Here is a 23,993-nt window from a genome sequence, read left to right as displayed (position 1 = left end):
AACGTTCTATTCAATATGGCCAAACGAAATCAGCGTGTCATTATTAATTTTTCAGATTTCCCACAATTTTAAGACATCTTTTGGAGAATCCCAAAACACTTAACAAATTCACCAACTCTTTGTTTTGATTTATCTTATGAAAATGGTGACGATTTTAAAAAAATCAGTAAATTCGTGTCATTGTTTAAAAACGTAAACAATTGAGCAACTTTATAATTCCTTCCCAATCCCAGTAAAGTCATGTTGGTTATGTCAAAGGTTTTTAACATGTCAAATGTTTTTAACTTTGCATATTTACGCTTGGCTGTTAAAAAATATTTACTTACTAGTCGTTGCCCGCGGGGGGTCTGCGCAGTGACAGACAGACGACGGCTATTATTATAGAGATGTAGGCATGCAATTTGTTGGGTCGAATAACCTGAAGGGTGTTTACATGGACGCGTTTATTAAATCACACATACGGAGTAATGTGATATGTTGGTATAAAGCGGGAGGTGGATCAGTAATGCTTAGTTCAATTTCGTTTTAATTTATTGTGCGACCGCCATTTCCAGAAATCGCGGTCCAATACTTTTGCGACGGCGCTTTCTAGTAATAGTGGTCGAAAATTACGCCCCCTTTTTTTAGAAAGCGGCATCCAGAAACGGCGGTGCTTCTTAGAATTAGGCGTCAGATTATTTTTTTCGGCCACGCGTTCCAGGAAGCAGCGCCCAGAGTTCTTTAGGACGATACATTCTACAAAGCATCGGTGCAAATATTTCCTGCTGACGCGTTTAGAATGCGTCCGCACTCAGGAATAATGTCTGTATCTTAAATTGGAAATTTCAATGTTGTTTTTAAATAGAATTTATGAAAATGTTTTATAGAAGTTTAACAACACACAAATATGCGTTCAACACATTAAAACAATTACGACGACTCTTCCTAGAAGAAGGCGTCTAACAAAAAATCAACGGGGTGGCGCCTACTCTTTCTAGAAATAGGCGTCTACAGAAAACGAGCAAAGTTGCGCTGACTTTTTCTAGGAAAAGGCGTCCAGCAGAATCATTAAAACAATTAAATCGATATATTCTTTGCAGGAACGCGTAGACTGAAATGTTTTTTCATTATGTGTGATTTCAACCCGACCGCAGTGTCTTGTTAAAACTTAGCTAGACACTTTACTGACGTCAGCAAAATTTTTAAACTCTTATATCTCTTATATCCCCTACGTATTAGTTTGGTCAGCGTTTCAAGCTCAATACAATACAAGCAACGGGTGAACAAATTTCCAAAAAAAATTTAGTTCATTGACAGGACTTTGCTGACGTCATCGAAATTCAAACGACGGTTCACTTTTCCATTGTTTTTTGGCATAAGCGGATTTTCCTACGGTAAAATATGATACATTGGAACCTTCTTGTAGCGAACACTTACGGGACCAGAGATTTTGTCCGCTTCAGAGAAGTGTCTGTCTTGGAGAGGATTGCTTATTTTAACAATTCCCTAACGGTATCAAAAATCATGATCATGTTTTTAAAAATGACAGAGGTTACTGGAAAATTACGTTAACCAAGGAGCCGGATATTGATTCGAGCTAGCTTGTAAATATCATGCTAGTGTTGAAGAAAAGGCTGTGACTTGCTATCAAATAAAATTGATTTGATAATAACAAAAACACGAAAGTATTGCAAACAGGTGTTTAGACAAAAAGAAAAACAATAAAATTTTAATTTTTGATATTCTAGTCAAAACATTTCTTTTTCAGCCTAGCAATAAATTTAGGGGGAAATAAAGATGCGGGACCTGAAAAAAAAAAAGAGTCCGGTTTACGGTGTACGGTTTAGACTGTCAGCTTTAACGGGTCTTTTTATAGGGGTGTATTAACAAGATAAACAAACATTTTTGTCTGTTTTAAGGAAGTGCCCTCGAGGATGTCCGTTTTAAGGAGGTTTTAGCAATGCATGTTTCTGCAAAAGTTGGACAAAAAATTTTTTTCTAAAAATAACACGTCAACATAACACGCACAAATTTGACGTCAAATAATGTCTCATCATACTTCGCGCAAATACTTACTGACGGGAGGAACTTGCTGGAATGATATTGTTGGTATGGATTTTGTAAAAAAGATAAGGAAGTTCGAAAAAGTGCTAACCTGTTTTTCTACTACATTGCCCCTTAACTTTTTCGTCAGTTTGTACAAAGCTAATAGAGAGGCAAAATGAGCCACAAAAGAATTTTTTGTGTCTAGCTACAATTCTAAGATAAATTTACTCTTATTTTTAAGGAAGTAAAGAAATCTTACAAAGATAAATTGTCATCTCTATCTCAAGCTATTGAAGAGAAACTGAAGAAGATTAAAAAAAACGCCCTCTACCGTCTCCAGTACTCCTTCAACTTCCATTCTTTTTCCCTTTTCACTCTCACATTCTTCAACAGCGTACGTATTCATCTTCAGTACAGGTTTTATTGGTTTTTCAATGATCTCTGGTATCGAATTAAATATTTAAAAGAAAAAGAATCTTCGACAGCAGAGCAAAGAGACTCTCTCTTCGCTCTACTGTTGAAGTTTTTTTTAAAAAAGAATTCGATTTCGGAGATCATTGAAGAACCAATAAAACCTGTAGTGAAGATGGATACGAACGCTGTTAAAGATTGCGAGAAAAAAGGGCGAAAAGAATAAAAGTTGAAGGATTACTGGAGAAAGTGAATGGGGAACATGATGCTATGGTGAAAGAAAAAGGATGGATTAAGTCGTTGTGCCTTTAATATGAAACACAACGTCAAAGAATTAGAAATAATCGACGCATATTAAAAAAATGCAATTGAAAACCTAAAGAGAAATGTTGCCGAGCTGGATGAGAAGTATATCCAATGTAAACAGCAAACAAAAAGCCTCCGTTAAAATTTGTCGTGAAAAGGCGGCAAATAAAAGAATTTTGTCTCTCTGATTAAGAGATGCACGAACAAAGCTGTGATAAGTCAACAGTATTATGATCACAAAAGCATGTAAAATCACCTCTGTGCTTTCTAAAGCACAAATTTAGCCATTGATTAGGTAGACTTGAGAACGGTTGAAAAGGTAGAAAAAATCAATAACTTGAGCTTTGCATAAAGAAATAAAATGGGTGATTACAAATTGATTTCTTTTTATTACAAAGCTTTATATTACAAAGTACAAATTACATAAACATATTTATAAAGATGCTTATTTAAAAAACATGAAATAAATGTATGGCAAATATTGTGAAACGAACAAAGTCACAAATTTTTTTCATAGATAATTTAGTTAACTTGATTGGAGAGAATTTTCAGGTAATGAGGTCGTCCGCTATTTCTTGCCTCGTACAACTAAAAAATCTAAGCTAACTAAGACACGTTTGGGCCATTACCAACAAAAGCATTGAAATATTTAAAACGGAGTGCATCGTAAAGAACTATGTATTTAAATAATATAAAATTTCGCTGGAACACGCTCTCCCTAGCCTCATTTCTCATCGACATAGTTTGTAAATCTATTTCGGCTTTCTCCCGGTACGCTTTTTCTTTTTACCAGATTGAAATTGCATTAACACAAAAACAAGATCTGTGGGCGAGAGCACAAAATTAAATGGCGGGAAAGTGATAACGTATCTTTTCGAATTCTTTGGACTGCTTCGTTGAGCGTCTCGGTATCGATACAGGCCAAGACATATCATATTGTACGTACGTAGCGCGTATAAGAATAAATCACCGAATGTTCCACATTGCTAAGGGAAAAAACAGAACGAAATAAAGTTAAAATACGAAAATTTCCTAAACTTATCTTCCTTGACATATACAAGTCTTATTCTTATACAGGGAAACCGTTGGAAGTAAAAACAGTTCCTTTAAATATAAGGTTCTGTAAAATGTAAACAAACAAAACATTTTCGAGCATATTATCTTACTCCAAAATCCGAGAGAAGACCTTCAGTGAGTGACATCTGAGCAACACGACATCTGTTTCGTGTAGCAGCAATTTCCCGGGTTTCGTAATTTCCATTTGGTTGCTTCCCTTCTGACAGAAGCTCGTCCAAGTCTGAACCAACACTTCCTGTCACAATATTTCGAACCAGTGTAAGAATTTCCGAATTGTAATATGTCTTAAAACAGAGAGAATGAAGAAGCGGAAATGAGGGACACGAATAAATAAAACAAAAACAAATAAACAACAAAACACAAATAAAAAACAAAAACAAACAAACGAAAACAAACATGCAAAAAAATAATGGCCTGTTAACTGCAAACAGCCTGCCAAAGTTACGCACAAAATTTGTCTAAATGTGAAAATTTACTATAAAGTGTAAACACGATGAATCAGAGACTGTAAAAGTTGTAAACATGCCACAAAAAACGCACTTTCCTTGATTGTCATGATAAAAAAATGATCGAACTATCCTAAATTTATTTAAAAAAATGCAATCCCTTCAATAATATGCAATAGGGTACCCGCAGATATGAAATTTCTGAGGAATTTAGGAGGAATATGGGTCAAATTTTAGGAGAAACACTTGTATAAATATTTTGTTAAAATTTCAGTGTAAGTAATAATCTAGCCTTTTCCTAATTTCAATGTCATAGAGAAGCGGGATGTCAGCGAACTATTTTAGGAGGAATCACAAATTTGGGTCTATTTTTTAGGTTATTTAGGGGATTTTCGGCGTTGCCACCCTGTCCAGTAGGCCAAATACTTACAGCGCTGACCAACGAGTCCAAAACAGAAACAGTAAAAGCTGACCCACAAGCATACGGTTGAGTCAGAAAAATTTCTTCATCATCATATATATTCATATCGTCTTGATCCAAGTACATTGCGTTTGAGTCGTACACTAAAATGTGATGTATATATTTGCTATGGAGCATATATTAGCTACGACGTATATATTTACTATGGAGCATATATTAGCTATGACGTATATATTTATTATAGAACATATATTAGCTGTGACGTATATATTTACCATGAAGCATATATTAGCTACGACGTATATATTTACTATGGAGCATTATATATTAGCTATATTTATGCAAGGATGTTTGTATTTATACAAAAATGGTATCTGTACTATATTGCGTATATAGTATAGTATAGTATAGTATAGTATAGTATAGTATGTAACCACTTGTTCTTTGTGCTGTGTTTATCACGATTTATATATGTAAAATAATGTATGCACATATCTACCGTATTTCTCTTTTCTATTTAGCGCCGCCCTTTTATTAGCACCGCCCTTTAATTAGCGCCGCATGTAAAAGCAGCGCTCATTTGAGGAAATACGGTATACTACAATTTTTAAGTCTTTTCTACAAACACTTTAATAAGGATGGGAAACTTACATAGCTCAGTTATCATCGGGATCAATGCAGTCTGCCAATCTTCTGTAACTTCAAGAGCTTTCGTTGTATCCGAACCTCCTCCTTGTGACACAACTGTCATACGTGACGGGTTCCTGGAGACAGAAGTTGGTAGACCTGTTCCATGAGTAACTGCAGCAGGGTCACCTTCCACTGCTTGATCAGCCATTGTATTTCCGTTACCTTGTGATGATGTATATTCAGACAGTTTTGAACGATCAAACCTCATCGCTAAAATATATGGAATATTTTTTCTATTTTTTTATATATAATTTTTATATAATTTTCACGGTTTAGACAAAACAAAAAAAACCGTGTTTGTTTGTTATTACAAAAAAGGTTTTTAGATTTAAACAAACAAGAATTTTGTCCCGCAAATTTACAGATAAAAAAAGACCAATCCTCAAAATTTGAATCCCAGGTTTTGTGTTCTCGGTCGAAATAAAATTATTTGGACGGCGAAAACTTTTTATTTTCACGCCATCAACAGTATTTTCATCTTTATTTATACGAAAGCGTTTGTTATTGGATCGCCATCTTCGACTTTATATTTTTAAAAGTTGAGAAGTATGCTATAAAAGCCGGAACGCTGAAGGAGTAAAAACAACAATTAATACGAATACAATTAGATCAATGAGAGGTACGCTCTATCCATATCCATGTCCATTGATGTATATGTAAACATAGCTGTAGAAACTTTACATACCTTTGAGGTTTAACGTAACAAGAATAGCCTTCTTATCTGATAATGCTTGGTGTTCTACAGCTTTCGCGTTAAATCCAGGAGATAACAAAATCACCATATCTGCAGTGTCTACGTTTACAGCTCGTAAATCAGAACGATTGTAAGGCGAGCCCTAATCACAAAAATAAATCATTTTACGTTAACAGCTATTAAGAAATTCTATCATGACGTCATAGATCACGTTAGGGAGTGATAAGTATCCTTAGGGCGTACTGGATTTCATTAAGGCATGGTGGATTTCTTTACGTCGTAATAAATCATGTTAAGGCTTGATAAATTATGATAGGGTGTAATTAATTTCGTTAGGGCGTGATGAATTCTGCCAGGGTGTAGTGGATTCTATATCAGCCTTGGGTCTAAAGCAGTGTTACTTACCGCTACGACATCAACATCAGGAAAATTCGTCAAACTTCTCCACTAGAAAAAAAAGGTAAAGTAAACATAATGGTTAAATGGTGCAGTGTAATTATTCACTCATGTGTACATCGCCCTGTTTGGTAACACAATCGGTTAATTAAACCACCGCATGCACCTGTTCTCATGCTAAGTACAGGGTGTTAACAAGTATGTGACGTTTTGGCGTTGTCGGAAATTAAAGTCGTTATTACAACACTGAGGAACCGGACAACAAAATTTAACCAACTTAACAAACAAAGAAACGAACAAGAACAGTACCTCTCGTTGCAAAAATTCACCATCTCCCAAAATGACCACCTTTTTCAACGAAGCAGGATTAGTGTTACTGGCTCTCAAAGGCAATACCTAAAACAAATTTCTGATGTTCACAGCATTTAAGTGGCACATTATAGTAAAAAAAAAAGATGAAAATATACATAAAGAAATACTGACAACAGGGTGCCCACAAACTTTACAATTCTAAGAGAATTAAGGAGGTTTCTGGGTCAAACTTTAGAAGAGAACACTAAGATTCCATATTTGAGAAGATTTTGCCAAAGGAGGAAATAAAGAGTTACCAATAATGAAGCCTTTTTTTTAAATGTCAGCGTTTTAAATTACTGAAATAGGTGTATGCAGTTTACAAGTACTGTTGCAAGTTGAAAACATAGGCTTGTTTTGTCGCAAAAACGTAACAACAAAAATTTGTCGTTTTCACCATTTTATGAGGAATAAAACTGGGATTGTAATTATATTAGGTTATTTAGGAGATTTAAGGTGTGGCCACCCTGGGAAAGTGTGGTCCCGAACGACGGGCTTACCAGTTGTCTCAGCTCAAGCGAAGCAGACTCGCGAGTACTTAAAACCAAAATCAAAACGTGATTCTTAAACTTTTCACTGGCTGCCTCGTTTAGAGTCTAAAAATTTAAAAAGACAATTTACAATGGACAAAAAAACGATCAAACAGGGTTAAAAATTAACAGTGTGCTGCTGTGATGCTTAAATAAATAATATTTTCACACCGATGAGGATCTTCATAAAAAATCATTCCAAACATAGGAGAAGAGACGCTGCATAACCTTTGAATATGACAATGACGATAAAAATGCAGATATTATGTGAAAAAGAAACAGTTTATCAAAACACGCAGGAGTTTGTAAGAAGCATTACAATACTATACAACTTAAAATTTTCTTTAACTTGTAACGCCCATTTAACGCCAGATTAAGAAGCATGCAGAGGCATTGCATAACTTTAAAACACTTCAGTTGATTCATATTAATGTGCAATTTGCAAAAATTTTGCTTGGCATATAGATGTATTTAACATATGGAAACATCGACTCTCCGTGTGAGTTGATTTTTTGATTTTGCATCGAAATCACTGAGCATGCGCACGCATTTCTGCAGATAAAAATATAAACAACCACCACAGATTTTAAGGAAATTCATTAAAAAAAGAAGTATTTAATTAAAATTGATGAAAAAGAGAATCCTTCTCTTTTTTTTTGTTAAAAATTGATCCCAGTGCTTTTTGGATAGTGGTTATTTTTAAAAAAATGTGTATTTCATTAACAACACTTTTTCCCTGTGCGGTTCTACTTTTTTTACCTACTAGCATGCGCGCACATGTAAAAAATATGCTAAATATATATTTTATAAAGAACGCAAGGAAAATATATGGATATCTTACCAACTTTGCTACTTCAAAAGACCGACCTTCACACCAATAAAATGTTCCACTTTGATCAAATTTCGGCTTGTCACCATTTGGGTAGTAATCTCCAGTTAAATTTTTCTGCCTAATAAAAACAATTTTACTGTAAGTGAAGAAAAAAATAATACTTACTCGGTAGAGCACTAAGGCGACTTTTAGGCTGATTACATATTTCTGTACAAATATCTATATTTTTCCACAGGCTAACGACAAGTCATTTAGAAATTCTCAGAAACTTTAAACTTACAATTTTGCTGAGTCATCAACAATTTCCTCCAATAGATGGGTTGGATCTAAATCGACCAAAGTATCTGTTTGCTTCTTGTTGTTGTTTGAGAAGAGTGCTGTTCTTTTTCTATTGCCTGAAAAAAATGAGAAACTTTTTGAAGGCTTAAAGATTTCAGATTCATCAATCATGGGTAAAGGTTTAAAGTTCCTACACACTGAATTATTTTCATTTTTGATCAGCTGTTAAATTGTGTTTAGCAGAGCTGGTGTAGTGGTAGCGCATTCAGCTTGTAATCATAAAGTTTCAGGTTGAAGTCCCCACTCCGGCGCACTTTAATTGTAGTGTTGTCAGACCATTTGGAGCCATCCACTTACGCAAACTTGCTTGCGTGTTAGGCAAGCAAGTTAGAGCAATGCTATAAGTATCTCTGACGGTAATGTAACACGGTCACAGTTAGAGGGGAGGAAGAGTCAGCCGTTAGAATTAAATCTCCGAGGACGTTAAAACTTCCCGTTACTTACTTACTTAGTATGTGTTGATAAGAGAAAAAAAAATTATATTTCATTCTTTTCTAAGGATTTCTAAATGCTAATTTGTTTGGTTAGAGAGATTTAACAGAGGACTTACGTCGACAGCGACATCTGACCATTCGTTCTGCATCCACCAAATCTTTATGACAAATTGAACAATATTTTGAAACACTACAATAAATAACAGGAAATTAAAAGTTTCATAAAATTCCCTGCGTTAAATTGACATTTGTCATTTTTTAATATATTATACAATAAAATGAGTATTAATATATTCCATTTATCGTGGTTCTGTAAATAAAAAATTGGTGTGAAACAGAGGGGATGGGCTTTACAACTTAACCAACTTAACCAAATGGAAGTGGCAACACAGAATTCCAGTGTTTCTTAAAACCCCCGTCTTTTTGGGCTTCATATTAACAAAATTTGTCACCTTTAAACTCATAACCCAAAACCTATTGGTGAATATATTTCACTAACACAATGTGTTCCCCCAATATTAACTCCTTTTCTATCTGACATTCCTCATTTTTTAAAGTACAGATATTTCATAAAGCTTAATTATTCTAAAAAATGTACACAAGCATATTGATAGAACAGACTGTGAAAATTCTTAAAAAACAGATCGGAAAATCATTCCTTGCCAAAAAAAAATGGCTTTGTTTAAACATTTTTATCTGAAATTAACATTTTCCTAACGTATCAAAAAAACACTGGTATTCCTGATTTTTGTAGACAATTTCGCAATATTTTCCAAGTTTCTGCCAAATCCAGACATTTCCTGAAGGACTGGTAATGAACAATGCTTAGACATGACAACGACGTTCTTTGTTAACAAACGTGACATCCACGACTACAATTTAACAAAGAAAAACATTCAACTTCTTAAAAAATAGAACTTTATGGTATTCTAAGAATCTCGTCTCCTAAAATCACAAAAGAGTTATTTTAATGAGTACCGGTCAGCATCAAGTTGACTCTGTGCAAACACATAAGCTGTACAATTTTTTCCCAATTTTTCGTCGCCACTTGGATTTATTGACACACTAAAAAAATGAATTAAATCCTTTCTCAAGAAAAATAAATAGAAATTGAGCACTTCAGAATGTTATGAAAATTCCTACACATTGCTAGGCCTTTTCAGAGACCCTAATTTAAGGAGTTAATTTTGCAGCATAACATAATTCAAAGGCCAACAAAAGATGTTTGACATGAACTGTGGAGAAAAAAACAACAGACAATGACTGACACATAAGAGACATTATTAAATTTAAGCCTGCTAATTTGTTATATAGGTACTAAATGAAAAGCACTTACTATTTTTCTGTTTTTGAAATTTTTATTTCAATGGCAATCAACAAAAGGTTCAACTTCTCAAAACAGATCCTGTAAAGAAAGTATACAATAATTTAAAGAATAAACATTGGCATGGTAATGATAAACTATGCCGGCTATGACAGATGATGACAAGTACTATAAATTACTGATTGAAGCTTATTCGATTTTTAACCATTATGCTGGGGTGCTTTCTGAATGGGTGTTTATTTGGACTGGGTGTTCATTTGGACTGGGTGTTTATTTGAAGTGGGTGCATATTCTGACTGGGTGTTTATTTGGACTGGGTGCATATTCTGACTGGGTGTTTATTTGGACTGGGTGCTTTCTGACTGGGTGTTTATTTGGACTGGGTACTTATTCTGACTGGGTGTTTATTCTAAATGGGTGTTTATTTGGACTGGGTACTTATTCTGACTGGGTGTTTATTTGAACTGGGTGTTTATTTTGCCTCAGGGTGCTTATTAAAATATTTGAGAATTGAAGAAAAAATGATAGATCACAAAGTAACAATAAGATTAGTGCATTATCTCAAGCTTTTTCTCTTTCATTTTTCACAGCACAATTGATCAAAAAATCACACAAAATCGTTTGCATACTATCTAAGTGCTTACTTAAAATGTTGTTGAAGGGTAGGCCCTTAATCAGAAATTTACAGTATAGTGACTCTTATTCCGCAAAATGTCAGTCCAGTTTAAGGACAAAAAGAAGATTAATTTCTTACTCCACTGCCTGTACGAAAGTTAGTCCAGCAAAGGAGTTTGATAGATGAGCAGTGTAGATCTCATTTGCTGCACCAGTAATATAAGCAACTTTCCATTGTTCTGATTCGTGTATATCAACAGTGGTCTAACACACAAAAATATATGTTGTAAACAAAATGAAGATTTTGGTTAAGATGGTGTAAACAACTATCTATTGTTCTGATTATGTATATATTGAGAGGTCTAACACACACAGAAACGTTTTGAAAATAAAAGATTTAGTTTAAGATAGTATGGCCGAAATTTAAAAGAATTGTCTCTTTAGCATATTTTTTTTAAAACCCTCTTGCTATAAACGTTAATCTTTAATCAAACTGTATTCATAAGTTTGTGCATTTAGCTTTAATGCAAAAATTTGAAATTATACACATTTACTCAGATTTTTGTGCAAAATTTAATTACTAAGGAAACATTTAAAAATTTTCTGTGGTTCTGAAATATTAATTAAAAAAACAAATATGCATTAGACATGAAAAGTTAAAAAAATATCTCGCACAAGTGAATATAAACAAAGCAAGACGAAAACACTCACTGTGTCGCTTCTCATAGAAAACAAGTTTCCAATCAACGTTGAAAAGCCTGGAGCATTACAACTTTGTGCCATGAAACCAAGTTTTAACTCATTGATACAAACAATTTCATCACCAAGACTACGATTCCATTGAGGACAATTGAGCAGGTGACTCTAAAAATTTAATCCGACACCGTCATTGCTGTTGTATTATCATATTAAAACTTATTTTCTGACTGATGGGCAATAAAAAAACACACCTATCTGGGTGATTCCGAGAACCTAGGTTTTTTGGGGTTATTTTTGACATAATCGATAGTCGCGCCTTTATTTAAAATATCCTAGACGTTCTTTAACATAAATGTTTTTAAGGTTTTTAACCCTTGACCAACATATGTCACACCTATGTGAGAGCAATTAATCAGTTGTTACTCATAATCACTCACAGTGATAAAAGTTTCTAAAAACTACATTTTAGTTATTTGGAAAAAATATTAAAGTAGGTATTTGCAGAGACCTGCTTATGTTACAACTGCAAAAAGAAGACAAATTTAATACTATTCATGTTTTTCCTCACGTAAAAATAATTCTGAATTATTTCACGTTTTTTGGACTTGTTGATACCTTCTATTCTACAATGAAGTGAGACAATGAATTAAATAACTAATGGAAAGCTTTAATGTCTTTGAGAATTTCATCCAATGGCTTGTTCTTCCTCTTCCTCTTCGACTGTAACTATGTTACATTACCGCCAGAGATACATATTGCATTGCTCTAACTTGCTTGTCTGCCACACAAGCCGATTAGTGGTTAGTAAATGAAACCAATTGGGCTGACAACACTACAAAGTGCGCCAGAGTGAGGACTCGAACCTGTTACCTTATGATTACAAGCCAAATGCGCTACCACTACACCATCTCCAGTACAATGCAAAACAACAAATTAGGATTTAATGATAACAGAAACGCAAGACTTACTTTACTGGCATTCATTATCAACTGTACAATGCAGCGAGTGTTCTCATAAAAGTTCTTCACTGATATAACTCTGAAAATATAAGAAGTATGATCATATATACAATTACCTAGCTTAAACAAATTGACATACAAATGCAAATTGACATTGATATTTGAAAATTTTTACGACTTAGAGAATATAGTGATTAAAACATTAATTAAAACATTTTTTAATAAACATTTGATTTTTTGCGCTTCACCCTGAACATTGTTTAGCTACTTAGGGAGAGGTGCTCAAAAATTATTTAGCCAGTATTTGCTAGAGTATTTTACATGGGATGAATTGTTTATTTTGAAAGCAATAATTATAGGGGTCATTGTTCAAAATTGAGCTTGTTAAAAAAGTGTCAATGTCTAATTTAGAAGTTTCTGCATGATTGACAGATGACTACCTTTAATTTTCTGAAAGTTTAGTGCCTGCAACATATTTCAGGGTACTTAATTCACCGAAATAAGTTCCTGCAATTTTTTTCGATAGGCACAATTCGTGAAAATTTATCATCTATACAGTAATATGAAATAAATAAAGATATTTTTACTGAAAAAAAGAGTTTCTATAATGGTAAAGAAATCAAGACACTATTAGGTACAAAAGTACCATGAAAATAAGTAAAAAAAAGATCATTCAGAAATTGATATAGTTATATATAAATATATATCTGTTTATTTTTAAAATTTTTTTTTCACCTTGTAATGTTCTCACTGTCTTCTTCCTCTGGATCATGTGATTTTTTGTTACATAATATGATCACAGCGTCAGCTTTTCTCATCTAAGAAGAAAAAGAGCATTTATTAAAATCACTATATGTCTAATAATAAACATACAGTTAGCCTAGATGATAACCAAATCCTTTGAAAATCCGATTTAATGTAAACGAAAGCTTTGTGTCAATAGCTCATCAATAAATTTAGAAAGGGCAACAGGTAATTTTAGAATTTAAATCGCTATAAGAAGGAGTTAAGACGCACTAAATGAATACTATTCAAACTTTAGAGTCATGGGAAAGAAATGAGGTAGGCAAATACAGCCAAATACCATCAACCAGTTATTCCCTTTCAATTTTTTTATTTTAGTCGAGCACCAAAAAGAGAAAGCTCTCCTGGCTAATATACATTGTCTGGTGGAAATAACATTTTGATGTCAGAACAAAAGCCTAATTTCACGTAGTAATATGCTTACATACTTGCATTCGAGCACAATCCTCTGTGCTATATATAGTTCCAACATAATAAAGTGCTCGTGACTCATATCTCTTTAATATCGCTTGCATTGCCACATCAGGGAGCTCTCTAAAAACATAGCAAATTTTTCCTGTTTCAGATGAGACCAAATAGACACAAAATAAATAAGGTTAAAAAAGTTTAGGATATTTTAGGACCTTCCATTAATCATAGCTGTCTTTTCTATATTTTCCGCACTTTAAAACGTCTGTCTATCTGTCTGTGAGCCAATGATAATAGCTGCTAGCAGCAAAGGGCCAATTTCGATGGAATTTTTCATAGGCTATAGTAGAGAATACTCACGGAGAGAGAAAAACCGCAGTTGTTGAAGGATCATCTCTATCAGGGTGCAGGAAATCTCGAAGAAACGATTTGATACTGTTTTCTGTTATATGGCCAGCCACAATAACATGCCTAAAATTAAAAATCATGCCAGGTGAAATCTGGTTTAGCAATGAAAATAAGGATATGTAACTTGAATTTTTTGATCTACCGGGTACTTATTGACCCCTTCACTCATTATGGCGGCAAGGTAGTTGGTGAGGTACCAAAATTTATCCAAAACTACAATATTTTTTACATGGCTAGAAAAACACACAAAAAGTTGACCACTTGTTTATTTATTTTCAGACCATTTGTAAACTTTTTTTTATGACATTCTCCTCAATGTCAACTTTCATTTGTCATACAAATGTGTAAAAATGATTGACCATGTCTGGTGACTGTTATTTTCATCATTTTAGTTCACATAGCTAAAACAAATTTTGAAACCTGCACTTACTTCTTTCCAGCAGTAGGTTTAAAGTTCAGATGATATTTTGTATGAGATGAGAAATATGCTTGTATTGCTGGAAGGTAGGATGCAAACAAACCCTGTAATAGAAAAATTTACTTTACATAATAAGTCAAATTCTATTCATCTTCTTTTATATTATCCAAATCAGCTAATTAAACAAATAGTTTGATTCCAGTTGGACAGACGTTTCTTTTCCCCTTGCCACCGTGTAAACCATAAGAAAAGGCATTTTGTTATTTAATTTTACAACACAAAAATTATATTTGTAAATCTTCTTAACCAACTTTCTTGGCCTGTTTGTCATTGCACAATAAATGTTTGTAAATCTTACTATCTGAATAAATCTAGTTTTAATGATTTTTTCTTCTTTTTTTCACTTTCAAACTTTTTTTAATTAAATGAAGAAAGAGAAAGGGTTTCTTATACTTTTGAAGTTTTTCCTCACGATATTTCTACATTAGATCCACGTATTTTGTGCCTTTGTCGTGCCAATGCAGATTATTCCATAATTTGGGCGTGTTAGTTTTAAATGTGGTCCACCTGCCATTCGCATGTGCAAAAGTAGTAACTTCACAGCCTGTTGGCGACAAAGTATTGGTCATTTGACAAGCTGACTTCAAACTATTAAAAATGGCTAAATCACTGCAGTTGTATAAACAATTTCGTTCAAGGCTATAGCCTAAATAACATGATTCCAATACACCCCTCTAAATTTATATTTACAAACTCCAAATGGGTCTATGTTATAATTATATTGTTAAAAATTCCACACAAAAAAAAGACTTACCAAACCTATTGCGATGAAAAACATACAGAATAATCTTCCAAGGTATGTCATGCAATAAATATCTCCATAGCCCACTGTCGACATGGTTACCTAGATACAATAAACCAACACCTCAATATTCTTGTAACTTCAATAGGCTTGCCATAATTCTCTTTTTAATAGTTAATAGTTATGCTTTTGAGGAAAAAGTTTGTTGAGGAACAAAATTTGAGAACAATCAAATAAAAAAGACGAAGTAAAGTTTAAAACATGCACTGTAGTTGTTACCAATTTAATGTTCGAAGAATTAATACTTAAAAATTTACCCGAAAATTACAACAAAATTTCACAACTTTTTCAGGACTTTTTCGGGATTTCTTTTTCACTTTAATGCAGCATAAAATCACGTGTCGACATAACTTACCAGCAGAAAATAAGTAGATTCAAAGAAATTGATTGTACGATTATTTTGATAGCTTATCGGTGGCCAAAAATCTCCAGTATTCTCAAACTATAAATACAAAAGTCCAGGAATTTAAGAAAAAAGTGGATGTGTAACGCCAGTCTGAGAGACAGAAAGAGTTTAGATGAGCTAAGAAGCAGGCTAAGTCTCCGTAGAATTAAAGATGTTATCCAGATAAGAAGATTGAATTGGCTGGGGCACTGGAGGAGGATAATTGGGTAAGTAAGTGTAGAGACTTGATAGTTCCTGAGGCAAAGCCCAGAGGCAGACCGAGAAAGACTTGGCAGGAGGTTATAAGGACAGACTTGATACAGAGGAAGTTGAGTTTAAATCTAACACAGTCTAGATCAGATTGGAAGAGGGTCATTAATATACCCCGTCCAACCCATGCTAGCATGGAAAACGGACGTTAAGCCGAGAATGATGTTAATGATGATGAATCATAAAACTGACATAGGTAATAGTAATAGTTAGTTTAAATCCTTATCTATCACACTCTATCACACAGAAACTTACACATGACTTGAGAAGACAATGAAGGCTTAAATAGCTGGTTTTGATTTAAATAATACCAGTTTTTACTATTTTCAGAGGTAGGTCTCCTGGTGATGCTGCTGTCAGCTTGATTGACCTAATAATGACTTTTGTCATATTTCATATGAAATAGAGTTAGTTGGAAGATTCATAATGAAAGAAAATAGTAGTTCCTTTTACATGCACTGGACTGGTTATTGTAGTCACTTGATATTGCAGTGGCTATGCCTCTGTTAGGGGTGAATAATTAAAAATCAACTTACACAGGACACCAGAAAACTTATGAAGAACTTAATATTTGAATTTTGTCCTATCCAGATCAAAACTTAACCCTTTTTAACAACTTACAAGGTGCACCATTCCTGCTGAAGTTAACCAGACAGCTAAAAATGTTCCAAGCATATGTACCAGTTCCACAGCAGTGCTAAAATTTTAGAATATAAAGCAATATAAAGTGGAAAAATATTGTGCAAAATACGACTTTTAAAACATAATGCTAATTGTACATTTTAGAGGCAAGAAATATATAATGTATATAATTGTGCCTTACCCTGCGGTTAACACATTCAAAAATTGCAAAATTTCTGACAAATTCATCATAGTGATCACTCTAACAAAGCGAAGACCTAGAAAAAAAATCTGTTGTTTAAGTGTTGTCAAGTTACAAAGAAAAACCATACCATGGATGAATTTTATAAATTAAATTTAATTCAATTTAATATACAGTACACATTTTTATTAAGTAACTCCCATTTTTCCATTACAACCTTGGTTTAATTTCTAACCTCTATATCATATTCGAGTTTATCAGCACAAAATAGCCCTAGATTTATTCCTTCAATAGGTTTTCCAGATTAAAGTTTTGGTTAAAAGCGTAAAGAATAACTTTACCTATCCAATTGCGATCATAATAAATTGCCAGGAATACTGTTGGTACAGTTAAGAAATCAATGATGGTCAGTGGATCAGAAGTCCAGAAATGTAACTTGTCATGAGCCGCAAAAAACTGACAAAAGAACACAACACAACATCACTAACAAGGAAGTTAAATTTAAGTGTTAATATTTTAAATACTGTATTTTGTTACAACATATTACAGTTTTTTAAGAACTTGCAACAGCAGTGCTTAATATGCTTAATCTCATCATACGTAAGATGGTAGTACTTCTGGACCTATGATTAGTTGTTGACGGCCAGTGGTTTATTTTGAAGTAACCATTTTAGGGGTTAACTGTTGTTGTTGAATTTTCATTTTTTTCTAGCTAGCTTTAGAATAGTGGAAAAGGTTTTTGGTGAGGTCACATCTGTTGATATGGTGACTTATGGTTATTGATTACCTTATTCCAAAGTTTAGTTTCCACCGTTTTGGCATATGTTTAGGGTTCAAAAATAAACGCTGACGTCATTTTTTACTAAATGAAGTCATTCAAATGTTTTTTCTAATTGTCCTCGAATATGCTACCAAAAATTTGTACTGCATTTTTTGTGGCAATATGATGTGTTTTTTATCACTTTGAAAAAAAGGGGAAAGGGGGGAGCCACCCTGGCTTTTTCCATAGCATCCATAAAGGCCCGCCTAAATAGAGTTAAAATACAGGAGCTATGTGCATACCAAATTAATAAACTTCATAGTTATTCTAAGTTCTACTCTATTGACCATCAAATTACTAAAGAATTAGGAATTGAGAAGATGGAAAATTGATATTTGTTATTATTATTTATTTGTTATTCGCAGCAAATAATGCTCTCTAGGTCAAACATACACAAAAATAAATTTAAATTTTTGTTTGCAAAAAACTTTTGGGAGAAGTAAATAATAAATCTTCATAAATTAAAAAAAGTTATTCACAGCACGAAATATCTTCCAACGTAAAAATGATAAAAAATGCTTTGCTTTACAAAGATAAATAATTTTTAATGAGGACACACAAGGGGTGAGTGCATTCTAATAAGCACTGTCCCACAAATACAAATTCAACAAGGAAAAATCAAATTAGAAAAAAAGTAATACACCATTCGGGCACACGTTAGATAAATGCAGTATTTAAATGCAGTATTTTTTTTCTTATGAAACAATGCAATAAATTTGACATTTAATGCTGTCCGTTTTAAACAGGGTTATTGTATCCTTTGGCAGCTCTAAATTTCATTTTTTGTAGTTGACTTTTAGTGAAATACCTTTGTATATTGGAAGTCTCCTTATCACATGTTGTAACAATTGCACCTGTTTATCCACCGAAAAATAAATATCTAACCCGTATAATGAAGTGAAAAATAAAAAATCCATTCAAGATAATTTCCACTTTCCACAAAATATCATCATCTTTCAAGCAATGCTCAACAGGGCTAGAAGGAAAATTTGAAAACATAAATCAATCAGCCACAAATTCAGACCAAAATACTATCATAGAAAATGGATTTAGCCTGAATATTTCAAATATAAGCAGCACTCAGAGGTGGCTTACATTGGAAACAAAGAACGAAAAATAAATTTGGGTGCTACCACATAAAGTTTGCGTAGAAAAAAATGACTAACTAATGTGCAACAATGTAAAACATAATCGTTTATAACATTACCTGCAGTCAGTTATCACTGATATAGTGAGAAAAACATGGAAAAAGCATGTTTTGGCAATTTTGTACAATTTACACAAGAACTAACATTTCTCTTTGCCCTACAGCTTTGTTAATGTAACAAACTTAAACACATCAGAAATCAAAGAAGCAATGATAATTGTCATTATTTTCTACATTTTGTTTTGAAATATGAAGTTTTATACACTGTTTAAACTTTCTATACCATTGAAATTTAAACATAGTTTAAACTTACTATGATGATTCTGTGATGTAAAGAGCACATGCTGCCAAATTGCAAATGAATGACAAGATAACCTAAAACAAACATATCACTTGTAAACCCTTTAAAGTATTGTAAAACTGGTACCAAGGTGATTACTTATAGTATGCTTTGACAACCCTAAACTGAAAATAGTAAGGCCAAGTGATAAGGGTGAAGGGTAACCTTTAAAACTAACTTCAGTGGTCTGAATAATGTCAAATCCCCAGACAAAACTAAGCATTACATGTACAGTTTAGATTTCTTTCCAAAGTAATTTGTTTGGTTTTGATTTCATGATTTTCCTTTGTTTTCCTTATGGGCATTAAAAATGTAAGCACATGGAAAAAATTGCGATTTCAGATACCTTTTCCTACATACTTTCACCCGAACCTTTGCAACTAATTCTGTTCAGATTTTTAGGACGATTTCGGGAGATTTCAGTTGTTTTTAAGAGATTTTTTCAATTAGTGAGAAAAACACGTAGAGAGGGGAACTACACGCAAAAATTATTTTTTGATATATTGTCGAAAATGGGTGATATATTTTGAAAAATAAATAAGTGCAACTAAATTATGTCTGTTTTTACCTCAATAAGAGCAATATGCCTTTTTTCAATGGGCCGCGTAAAAACAAGAAGACTGGAAATAGTAACAAAACTGACGTTGCAAAGTGCAACACGTAGCAAACTGCAGCAAGAGGCCTTGAAGAAAAGACATTGAAAAGAAGAGGTGACATTACGATTTGTTGTAACTTTTTTAATAAAAATGAACCAAAATGAGTCTGATTCATATTGTTCATTCAAGCGATAGCGAATATTTGCCAGAGTTTTCCCAACCCAGAAGTATTTAAAAGGAAATTTATAAACATATTAATAAAACCAAATGTATAAAGTAAATCCTAAAATTGTATACCAAAAATAAATTTCTTATTCGTCAAAAAACAACAACAACCAGCAATATTTCTCAAATGAACAGTCTTTATAAAAAACTTTAACATTTTCAAACACGACGAAGGAGAACAGTAGCCCATCCTTTATTTAATTCTTTTTTGTGATAGGCCTCACCTTGGAAAGTTTGCCTATTAAATGAGAAACAATTTAGGGGGTAAAAGGGACAATTTTTCTTGATAGGAAAGAAGTTTATCACAGAAAATGTGGAATTCAAACCTATGTATCTATACAAACCAGTATTAAAAATTTCGTTTGATGTTCGAGATGTTGACGACATGTAAAAAGCAGAATCTTTTGGTAAAGACCCTTCTCTTTTAATTTTTTACGAAGTTTGTTGTTCAATTTTTCTGAAGTTATCTTATGAAAACTAAGCTCTTTGTTAAACATTGAGCGACTTGTACAACCGAAACCTGTGCAACTTGGCATATTTAGCATAAAATAAGAAGGAATTGCTAGTAGCTATTTTGAATAAGTGAAAGATTAACTTAAAATCACAAGAAAAAAGAATTGAACAAGGAAGACAAATTAATCTGATTTCATTTTCGCATTAGTTGATCAAAGTATAAATTTTTTGGACTTATATTCCATAAAAAAATCCATTTACAACTCAGTCTGTCCCCCAAAATTTAGAATATTTATATATTTATATATTATATATACATATATTTTTAGAAGTTTTAATAAAAAATCAGGAGCTTTAAGGATTATGTAAAAGGATTTTTTTTTATTTTTTTATTTTTAGAAGGCATGGAAACCCTTTTTATCCTATGCTTAAATTAACAATTTTAGTAAAAGTACGTTATTTATTAAAGGTCCAGATTATAGGTATGTACTGGTAATCTCCAACTCTCAAAATATTAAAGAAATGGAAAGAACTGGCAAACCTGTGGAAAAATCCACGGGTTTGCCAGTTTTGTAACATTTAAATAAATGTTCAAAAAATAGTTTCGAACAACATGATAGCAAACCATCACATATTTCTTAATGGATAGAAGTAAAAATTAGCAATTTTTTTAATAAAAAAATTTATTGAACTTTTTTTGTATTCTTTTGTAGTTATGTGTGAACATAAGATAAACAAATTATTAACTAACTACAGCTCCACTTTCTTTGAATTATTCAGGTAACTTACAACGACTCTGCCTTGTACAGAGTGTCCTGATATCAGACTGGCAGCTCCTTCCTTGAAAGTTAGATACAGTCCTTGCTCCAATTCTTCCTCATCATCATCAGGCTCATCTATGCCCTCGTCTGAGCTGTATGTTGTTGAAATTTGAGTCTTTTTTTTATAACAAAATATCCAATTGATTGATCTGCCAATCAAAATGAGAATAATACCTCCAACATAGATAATCAAGGACCAAACAATAAATTTGTACCATATTCGGTCATTTGTTGGGAACGATACGGCTTTGTCACATGATGTAGCCATGAAAGCAAACTCTAAAATTTCAGTTTCTGTGTGCCACAAACTATTTTTTTTATCTAACTTACTACCTTTCTAACTTATTGATGTTGACAACAGATTGTGTCTTACTTTTAACTTTTCACTTAACAAGACTTAGATTTAATACTTCAAATGTGAATAATTTTGTGGACATAATTAATGAAACATAAATAATTCACATAATTATATCTATCAAACTCATTTTTTTCATATTTGATCTTCTCAGCAGGTAAAAAATAAATTGATCAAAATTAAATTATTAATGTCATCAAACTTTGCTTAGATACCACATTGTTCAAAAAAAAAATACAAAAACAATATTACAGATTTCAATTTTTCTGATCACATATTTTTTCAGTTTTGTCTCAATATACTAAACTAGAACTTGAATGTTAAGGTAAAAATAATAGCATTCCTGAACGTAATAGCTTCATTTGTTATGCCTTCAGCATTATACATTTTCAAAATTTGATACGGGAAGGGGATATGTATTCATGTTTTTTCCCATTTAAGCATTCATTTTTTTTTTCAACGGCACTTAACTAATAAGCTTCATTTAAAAGCAAAGTTATATCTCTTTTAACAATTTATGATGTTTTTGTTGTAACAATGCAGGTCTATCAATAAGGGGGGAGCGATCACTCTTGCTCACGCAAAGACTCACCCAGTTTTGAGGAATGAGAAACTAGCGCTCCCAATTCCATAAAATTTTGTCTGGCTGAGCATTATCAATTTATCTCACAATCAATGTTATCTTTCTTATTATTTGCTTTAAAAAATAACTAAAATACATAAAAAAGACAAGATAAAATAGATAAAAAGATTTTGTAAAAAATATGCGTTTATAACTTACTCTATTTACTTACTCTATTTATTGAGATTGCTTGTCCAGTCTATATTTTAGTAACATTGGGCGAGTGATTTATTACTCAGGTGTTACTTTCTTTTTACATAATAGCACTTCAATGTTGGAAGCACTGTTGTCAATGTAGTTGCTGTGTTCTAAATGTATACATTAAATAAAACTTAATATTGCCTAATCATTTCCCATCACATGTCATGGATTGTTCCATTGCTTTGGTAAAGGTACTTGCTAGCAAATCTGCACTGCAAAGTGAACTACAGATCTCCTCAATGCAAAGAAAATTCCATAACGTGTTCGGAAGATAAACGTTCCTACTTGGAAAAAGTCCCTATAAGGTTTGGATTTGCTCTTTCTTACAAACAAGAAAATTTATAAAAAACTGGGTAAATATCAGCGTAAAGCTTTAGAGAAATCTAGGATGTTAAGTGTATCGTTTTCTGTTGATGAGACACTTCTGATGTGTTATGTTATGACAAAAAACCTTAAATATTTAGTAGTTGGTAAGGTAGTGAATATAAAAACTTTTTTTAATTAGATTGTTAGTCTGTTTTTGTTTTTTTTAAAATGTCTTTTTCATAAAATCCATTAAGTAGGAAAATATCGGTCACTTTATTTTGGTATCAGCTTTGACCTATCAACACCCAAAAAATATTGCTCATTGCCTGCTCACCCAGATATTAACCACTAGTAAAAACCATTGATGAAATAAATAAAAAGTTCTTCTTCTTTTTACCTTTCTCCAACTTTTTTGTCTTGGTAACAAAAAGTTTCCGCAAAAGCCATCTTTGTGTATTGTATACAACTTCTTATTATGAAGGATAAATTGATGCATACAATTCGCCTCCTCTCAAGCTGAAAGACAAAATATAATAAGACACCTTTTTTATCATCCAAGCGAAGAAAGTTTCTTTAAAAACATTAAGTCACTAAACAAAGAAAGAAAAGTACCAATATTATAATCAAGTAAAAAAAGAATGCGTCGTAAATTACCCAATGGAAAGAAATGAATGCAGAATTAAAAATTATTAATTTGCCTCCCATTTGCAAACTTAAACTATGCGCTTTTTAAACAGGGGCAGACATTCCTGCTAACTCGTTTGCATTTTTCTGCAATTTCCGTTTAAAATTAAATTTATAAAATAGTGATTTGTGGTTGCTATAGAACTGTGCCTATTTGCAATTTTTAAGCCATTTTTAATTATTTTTAAGCAAATTTAAGTAATTTCTGGACTATATGTAATGTAAACAGTAAATTCGGGATTTCTTTAAGCTCTATCTAGTAGTACAAGCACATAGCTGTTTCCCTCGGTAAAAAATTGGCAAAAAGTATGAAGTATTTCAAAAAAATATTCAAGAAGCACGCACTGTTGTATTAAAAGCATGCAGAAAGTGTTTTGTTAAGCATATTGATCATTCTTGGCCAACGTAACTACTTGACCTTACTGTATTCTCTCAAATTGTGTAAAATAAAATCATTTTTTGACTGTTTTGATTTATATTATTGACACTATTATTT

General features: G+C 32.6%; 1 protein-coding gene across 2 annotated transcripts; it reads right to left on the bottom strand.

Annotated features, from left to right (window-relative positions):
- Positions 1–3,274: 3,274 nt before the first annotated feature.
- Positions 3,275–23,324, bottom strand: LOC130647627 (calcium-activated potassium channel slowpoke-like). Of its 2 annotated transcripts, none has more exons than XM_057453562.1 (28): positions 23,211–23,324; positions 19,208–19,269; positions 18,633–18,723; positions 17,269–17,383; positions 16,928–17,003; positions 16,726–16,801; positions 15,805–15,891; positions 15,402–15,491; positions 14,600–14,691; positions 14,122–14,232; positions 13,782–13,887; positions 13,285–13,367; positions 12,559–12,628; positions 11,603–11,755; positions 11,031–11,155; positions 10,289–10,357; positions 9,931–10,017; positions 9,069–9,142; positions 8,460–8,574; positions 8,189–8,297; positions 7,318–7,413; positions 6,776–6,862; positions 6,476–6,517; positions 6,062–6,212; positions 5,338–5,586; positions 4,696–4,829; positions 3,909–4,103; positions 3,275–3,728 (listed from the first exon to the last, which is right to left on the bottom strand). In XM_057453562.1, exons 1-28 carry the CDS (start codon positions 23,307–23,309, stop codon positions 3,495–3,497), a joined length of 3,078 nt encoding a protein of 1,025 aa, XP_057309545.1. In that variant the 5' UTR covers positions 23,310–23,324; the 3' UTR covers positions 3,275–3,494. The 2 variants fall into 2 exon arrangements, with proteins under 2 accessions (XP_057309545.1, XP_057309544.1); XM_057453561.1 differs by lacking the exon at positions 23,211–23,324 and adding an exon at positions 21,298–21,894.
- Between the last annotated feature and the right edge of the window lie 669 nt (positions 23,325–23,993).

The sequence above is a fragment of the Hydractinia symbiolongicarpus genome, chromosome 6, assembly GCF_029227915.1.
Source record: "Hydractinia symbiolongicarpus strain clone_291-10 chromosome 6, HSymV2.1, whole genome shotgun sequence".
NCBI lineage: Eukaryota > Metazoa > Cnidaria > Hydrozoa > Anthoathecata > Hydractiniidae > Hydractinia > Hydractinia symbiolongicarpus.
This window is presented reverse-complemented; position numbering and strand designations above follow the sequence as displayed.

Excerpts from the sequence above, each read along its gene's own strand:
- LOC130647627 (XM_057453561.1), bottom strand. The coding sequence starts at position 21,597 with ATGGCTACATCATGTGACAAAGCCGTATCGTTCCCAACAAATGACCGA. Across the intron at positions 13,888-14,121 it reads ACTGCGGTTTTTCTCTCTCC|AGAGCTCCCTGATGTGGCAA; the intron begins GTGAGTATTCTC and ends CTATGTTTTTAG. Across the intron at positions 9,143-9,930 it reads AGTCAACTTGATGCTGACCG|TGTTTCAAAATATTGTTCAA; the intron begins GTACTCATTAAA and ends TATTTATTGTAG.